The sequence below is a fragment of the Frieseomelitta varia genome, unplaced genomic scaffold, assembly GCF_011392965.1.
Source record: "Frieseomelitta varia isolate USP_RPSP 00005682 unplaced genomic scaffold, Fvar_1.2 scaffold_208, whole genome shotgun sequence".
Classification (NCBI taxonomy): domain Eukaryota; kingdom Metazoa; phylum Arthropoda; class Insecta; order Hymenoptera; family Apidae; genus Frieseomelitta; species Frieseomelitta varia.
The window spans coordinates 1-7,897 of NW_025109839.1; the positions used below are offsets into that span (position 1 = coordinate 1).

Sequence of the window (7,897 nt, forward strand, 5' to 3'; positions counted from 1 at the left end):
AAAAAAAAAAAAAAAAAAAAAAAAAAGAAAGAATGGAACGAGAATGGAGAGATAATTGGTTCGAAACGACGACGTGTCGTCCATTAGACGTGTTTTTTCAGCCAGGAATAATATTTTGACGCGACGATCGTGCTACCCTATCCAAACACCGAATATTCGGCGGTCAAGCGGCAGCAATAACATCTCGTTTGCAAACAAGCGGAACGCTTTTCGGCCACGTCGCTCGAACTTCTCTCGTCGCTTCTCACTCCTCTTTGGGGAAAGTTACGGGATCCGAGCGAAGAGAATCATCGAGACTTTCCCCGAGTGGAGATCTTAAACAGACGGACGAAGGTCCGTTTCAGTCCGGGAACGAGGAATTTTTTCGTTTCGAATTTTTTCGTTCCTCGATAATCTTCAAAGACATTTTGTACAATTTTGATGAACAATTGACGAATAATGTAATTTTGGTACTGATAGAGGACAAGTAAAATTTCGGAACCGTCGACCATGTATTCTTGAGACTTTATCCACGCCGATTAAAAGAAATCATGTTCTGAGATTTCGTTGCAAAAAGTCTAACTAACTATGTAATGTGATATATTATATATATAATTATTAATTGTTACAATTTTTATTTGCTAGAAAATTATTACACATGGCAAGGAAGCAACCAAATGAATTAAAAAAAAGAAGAATTAAAAAAACTCGCGAAACCAAGGAAAGATTAACTAATAACATGAAATATAACATATTATACATGTTATTGTTAATTATTATAATTATTACAATTTTTATTTGCCATGTTTATCATGCATTATATTAATGTATCATAACAGAAAGTTACTATATAGAAAATCGTCACGTACGACGAAGAAAGAAACTAAATAAACCACAAAAGAAACTGTGTGTTAATCGTGCCAATAACTTAAAAAAAAAAATCATGAAAATTATAAAATTGTATATTTGTGAGAGTTGCTCGCTCGCTATCAGTCTGCCAGTTCTTTCCATGAAAATTAGTTCCCACTTAAAGAAAATAATTTATATGTATACGTATATAATGCGAGTATTGGGGCCGCGACGTTCTCAACGCAGTGGGGAGAGCGATGCAGTGGAGGGGAGAGCAATGCAGTGGAGGGGAGAGCGACGCAGTGGAGGGGATGGCGCTAGCAATCAGGAAAGTGGGGGGAAGCGCCGCCAGTCTGCCACCTCTGATTTATATTACTATTTATATTTATGATTATTCATATTATCCTTTATATTTATTATTTATATTATTCTTTATATTAATTATTCATACTTGTCGACTCCTTTGGAATGAATTCATTTCTTTTCTCCAGCCGCCAGATTCCAAAAGATCTTCCTTCATTCCGTTCGAGTTGTTCGAGGAAAAAAAAAAAATGTCATAACGAAAGCCAAAAGCTTGGTATCTACGAGATATCTCGTGGATACCTTGAATCCCATAACATCTAATACGCGTTTATCCACGGCGTACAGGGGGATATTAAGAGCCGCTCGGAGAAAGCAGAGAAAACAAAATTCCAGCCGAGGAAACATCTCCCTGCCGGAACATTAGTTGAAAACTTGAAACGTTCCCTCGGGAAAGCAAACAATCAACGCAAGATACGAATCTCCCTGTACTCCGAAACTCCGTAAAGACCCTTTTCCCTAATATATGAAAGTCTCTAATGGGCTACGCTAGGGCCGGGTTAATATTAACTCCGTGTTTGCGCTTTATAAACCCATAACCACACGTCTCTCCAGTTTTATATTTTTATATATTTATATATTATATATTATATTTATATATTCGTATTATAATTTTGCATTTATGTTTGTAATATAATTTTATATATATATATACATATATTAATAATAGAGAATCTCCAAGAAGATTCTTATTATTTATTCTACAAAAATTTAATCAAAAAACTATCGTGTGATGAACGAAACTTTTTAAAATTAAATTTACTAAATTCAAGTGAAACCTTTTTCAATTAAACGTATCGAATTTAAATGAAACTTTTATTAAATAGAAATTCATTATAAAAATTCTTATTACATGTTGCATATATTCGTTCTCCTTATTTTGCTCTCCTTTATTCAAAAATTACAACGTAATAACCTCTTCAGAAATACTGGCACACGCGTTGAACGTTTTTTTTCTTTAAATTGAAATCATTCCAAGGTGAAAAAAGAAAAGGATCAAAATCAGTTTAACGCCACATGCAAAACTATACGCTGCACGAAATGAAATGAAACAACAAAATTGACAACGGAAACGCAAGAAGAGAAACGTGTAAAAGTCGACGTGGCGCAGTCGAACGAGAAATTAAGTTCGCTTTCAACGAAATTCGTTTCCCGAGGATGCTGAAGGAATGAAGGAGAAAAGAAAACAGAACGGAAGTACTCACTTGCGGCCGCTGTCGAGGAACCTGTCGAACTCGACGGACATCTTGCAGCAGAGGGCCCGCCTGTTATGCGACGACGAGCACTTCGTGTTGATCATGTGGCCGTCTGCAATCAAACAGGAACACCGAGGTTCATAAATAGAGAGCAGAAGAGAAAGAGAGAGAGAGAGAGAGAGAGAGAGGGGGACGGCGAGTGGCGTAATTAATTAAGAGGTTAATAATCGTTCTCCCCGGTACAGGGGTTCAATTAATTCAGCCCCCCCCCCCCCTCTCGTTTCGCCAAGCTGCTTTCAAAGAGAGGACACACCTCGATCATCGCGATACACATCGCTCCACCTTGTAACTACCGACGCTCCCACGATGCGACCGTGTGTGTTTCAATTATGCCCAGCCAACAATACGCGACAATTAACCGCGCGCTCGCTCTCTCTCTCTCTCTCTCTCTCTTGTCGTAATTATACGGAGGAGCTCCCCTGGTTTTACGACCGGTTCATCCGGACGAGCTTTCGGCGATTAATTCGTAACAACGCCGAAATGATTCGACGGTCGAACTTGCGAATTTGCGTAGCAACTCCTCCTCACAGTTGCCTCTAACCGATTGCGGACCGTAACGAGTGACCGAACCGTATGCAACAGCAACTCGTCGGATTCGAAATGATCGAGAAGTAACAAATTTCTTAATTTGTTTCGCTTAAATATACACTTGTGACTGAGAAAAAAAAACATTACAATTTTGGGACGAAAGATTGTCACGAAGGAAACCAGCAAGTGGAAATTTCCAAAGTGGAAATTTCAATTTTCAGCAATGTGATGAACGAAGCAAACGAGAAGGAATGTTTCAATGCTTTTCGAGATATTCACGATTCTTGAGAAACAGAAGATTCTCTGCTTTCTCGCTCGCCACGTGGCGAAAAATATCATTTCCGACGAGGACGCATCCATCATGAAGCAAAAATTAACGTAAATGTTCGCGAATAACAATATTCTTAATATAAGAAATTCGAGAGTATAAAGAAGCGAGGAAGAGTAGCGGTAGAAAGGGGAGCGGTCAGGAAATTTCCAGAAAGGGAAGAAAAAAAAAGGTTGAAAGAAAAAAATCGAGGAGAATTCGGAGCGAATTCGTGGTGGAGCTTCACGTGTTCCCCTGCGGCGAAACTGACGCATCGGTTGGCCGCGTGGGTGGACGCAGCCGAGCCAACAAACAGAGGGAGGATAATACCAAGCACGGAAGGAGCAAAGGAGGAGGGATACGAGCACGCGAGCCCTCGAGCACCGTCCGACATTTGACCTCACCACGCGCTCTGCACCGGTTTGCACCTCGGCACCCCTCCCCCCTTTTCTACCTGCCTCGCGTAATCCACCCTTCTACCTTCTCGTCCACCGAGACTACCACTGTGTCCCTAAACCGACGGAAACTGAATGGGGCATGTCAAACATTAAATTTAAGATATCGTTACGTATCGTTCGTATTCGTAAAAATTAGTCTATTATTATTATTAATATTGGTATTATTAGTCTATTATTAGTATTACTAATATTAGTAATAGTAGTAGTAGTAACAGTAATAGTAGTACTATTATCAGTGTATTATTAGTAGTGATAGTAATAGCAGTAGTATTATTAGTGTACTACTAATATTATTATTGTTACCATTAGTAGTAGTATCGTTAGTGTACTACTAATATTATTATTGTTACCGTTAGTAGTAGTATTATTAGTGTATCATTAGCATTATTATTAATAGTAGTAATAGTATTATTAGTGTATTACTAATATTATTATTACTACTATTAGTAGTAGTATCATTAGTATTATTATTAATAGTAGTAATAGTAATAGTAGTTCTATTATTTGTGTATTTCTAGTAGTAGTATTATTAGTGTATTATTAGTAGTAGTATTATTAGAGTATTATTAGTATTATTATTTGTAGTGATAGTAATAGTAGCAGTATTATTAGTGTATTATTAGTATTACTATTATTAGTAGTAATAGTAATAGTAGTAGTATTATTAGTGTATTACTAATATTATTATTATTACTATTAGTACTAGTAATAGTAATAGTAGTAGTATTATCAGTATATTACTAATATTATTATTATTAATATTAGTAGTATTATTATTAGTAGTAGTATTAGTAATAGTAGCAGTATTATTAGTGTATTATTAGTATTACTATTATTAGTAGTAATAGTAATAGTAGTAGTATTATTAGTGTATTACTAATATTATTATTATTACTATTAGTACTAGTAATAGTAATAGTAGTAGTATTATCAGTATATTACTAATATTATTATTATTAATATTAGTAGTATTATTATTAGTAGTAGTATTAGTAATAGTAGCAGTATTATTAGTGTATTATTAGTATTACTATTATTAGTAGTAATAGTAATAGTAGTAGTATTATTAGTGTATTACTAATATTACTATTATTACTATTAGTAGTAGTAATAGTAATAGTAGTAGTATTATTAGTGTATTATTAGTATCACTATTACTAGTAGTAGTAGTAATAGTAATAGTAGTAGTATTATTAGTGTATTATTAGTATCACTATTACTAGTAGTAATAGTAATAGTAATAGTAGTTGTATTATTAGTGTATTACTAATATTATTATTATTACTATTAGTAGTAGTAATAGTAGTTGTATTATTAGTGTATTACTAATATTATTATTATTATTACTATTAGTAGTAGTATTATTAGTGTATTACTAATATTATTATAATTACTATTGGTAGTAGTATTATTCGTCTAATATTAGTATTGCCGATGATCTGACAGAAAAATGTTTGAAATGAAAATTAATCGACGTTCGATCTTCTACATATTTCCAAAAAGAAAAAAAGAAAAAATTTTGTTTTCACAAAAATTCAGAAAATTATCTCTATTTTTTTAAACGTCGTTATACATCTTTAATACTCGACAATATTATTTTATTACGAATCTTGAAATAATTTTCGCCACGAAAACGCAATCTTCAGACTATATTGTGTGCATCGGGGTAATTGGACTGGCATCGGACCAGGGACTGATTCAGGGGAAGAGTGGAGAGGGATTCGCGTTGTTCGCTGATCGACCACCTGCTGGATTCGATCGGATCCAATGGAAATGGAATTTAGCCGCGATTCTTCTCCCAGCACCTTTGTCGAAGGGATCTTTTTCAGAGGGTTGCTCGAGAATCCGAGAAAGTTTCCAGTTTCAAGAACTCGAAACTTTGTATCTATCTGGTAGTTCCAGGTCCTCGAAATAATAATCTTTCTCGGTTAAGAGAAAGTACACAATAAAACGGATAGTGTTGACAAGGTGTTTTACTGGCGAGACCTGAACATTTTCACTATTTTCGATAGTATGAGATTTATACGTGATTTAAACTGTGTTTAAAACAAAAAAGTCTCGATTTGCGTGAGACTACGTGGAAAAATAGTAAAATCAGCAGTTTCAAGTTCGATTCGGGAAGATGTGAACGTTTTTTTGAATATACTTCGAATGTACTCGTTCGATCGAGAATTTTATGCGAGGGGTGTTGTCGAGGAGATACTTGAATGAGTCTCAAAGTCGGATGACAACTTCGTTCTTCGATCGATCTTCCAGTCTCGTCGTTAGATAATCGCGCGCGTTCTTTCGTCGTCAAGAAGGAAAGGGGAGCCGGCGTGTCGATCAGGCTAAACCAGATTCCACCTTGCAGAAGATCCCGCGACCGGTTCCCGAGAGGATGGATCGATCGATGAATCGTTCATTCGAGTCGACGTCTCGGCCACGCGCGAAACTCTCGACTCGTGACGAGAACTGGAAAAACCTCTCGCTATTTCTTGCCAACCCCTTAAGTCTCTCTCTGCATGCAAGCAACGCGACAGATGAATTTTTACGATCGAACCAATGATCTTTCAACAGTTATGCTCTACAAAATCGAGAGTCACGCGTAGGAAATGTTACGACCGAAAGGGTGGTACCTGAGTAATCCAACAGCAACGTATTGACTAAGGCTTAACACCGCTTGCGCTGGTAACTGACTGCGGACCATAACGAGCGACCGAACCGTATACAACAATTCGTCGCTTTCTTTTTCTTTTAAATTCGTCGGTATGACATCCACTGGATAGAAATGATCGAGAACTAATAAATTCATTATTTGATCTGCCTGGGTTATACTTAAATATACTTAGAACTGAGAAAATATTACAACTTTGGGACAAAAAAATTCTCGACGTGCGTGGCACGTCATTCCAGCGCAAGAGGTTAACTCTAGATCGAACAGAGCGAAGACACGAATTTGAAGGTTAAACGTTGCCTTTTTTTTTTTTTTTTTATTTTTACGGTTTTTCACATTTCTATAAAAGCCTCTGTCACAGTTTTCGGGGAATTTCGGGGAAATAGTGGGACTTTATCGTTCGTGTGACAAATCTGTCGCGAGAGGAGAGTCGTGTCGTTTCGGTGGCCGACCGTTAACTGCGAGGACGAGGAGCGAACTTTTGAAATGATTGACGAGCACGTGGATCCGCGGCGAGCGGGCCAGGCTCCTGCACGCCTGTTCGTCTCGCGCTGGCAATTATCGCGTAAACGAGGCCAGCCATTAAGCCCCAGCCGTAATTACCCGTGCCTCGTATTACAACAGAAATAAACGCTCCCATTCGGTGCTTTTCTCTTTCGTTTCTACAATATATTCTTCTATATATATATATATATATATATATATATATATATATATATATATAAAACAACATATGTGTTCTCTTCGTTGCTCCACCAAATTATTATTAAAATAATTGCTCGTTAAATGGAAAAGAATCAATTTCTGGAGGGGAAATTAAATTTTTTTCGATCCACGAATATCTGTTTCGGGATTGGAGTCTCCTTTTTGTAACAAGTTTGTCTCTGGAACCTAACCCAACTTAAGAAACGTAACTCAAACCTAACCTAAAAACTGAGGCGCCAGATTTTTTTTTTCTTCGCCGATTTATGTGACTTTGAATGAAAAATATATTATACAGTATATAATAAATTGTATATAAAAATACATTATATATATATATTATTATATATTATTATATATATATACATTTTTTGCTACAAACTATTATTTATTATATGAAGAAGTACAAATTTATCTAATTCCTGAATTCTATTAGAAATCTATTAAATTTTTAAATTTATCATTAACTCTATTAATCCAAGTGACATAATTTTGTTCTAATAAAGGCACTGTGTGTATACAATATATAGTATAGTATTCTTACCAAAGATCATTCATATTTAACAAACAATTTTTGATAAGTACACGTGCCATATTACACATATATTAAAGTGCAACAAACAAAATTTCTAAAATTATCACGTTAGAAAACTTAAAGAACATAAATTTTCTAAATCTTAATTTTCTTTCGATCGAATTTTTCTTCTTCTTTTTTTTTTTTTTTTTTTTTTTTTTTTAATTTTTATTTTTTTTTTTTTGTTTTCCTTTTTTTTTTTTTTTTTTTTTTTTTGGATATATTTTAATT

General features: G+C 35.2%; 1 protein-coding gene across 1 annotated transcript in view; it reads right to left on the bottom strand.

Annotated features, from left to right (window-relative positions):
- Positions 1-2,318: 2,318 nt before the first annotated feature.
- The window catches only part of LOC122527091 (fringe glycosyltransferase-like), a 17,301-nt gene continuing 11,722 nt past the window's right edge, over positions 2,319-7,897 (bottom strand). Inside the window, exon 4 of the mRNA XM_043650946.1 lies at positions 2,319-2,496. Within this exon, the coding sequence (XP_043506881.1) occupies positions 2,390-2,496 (107 nt within the window). The 3' untranslated portion in view covers positions 2,319-2,389. The remainder of the gene's footprint in view (positions 2,497-7,897) is intronic.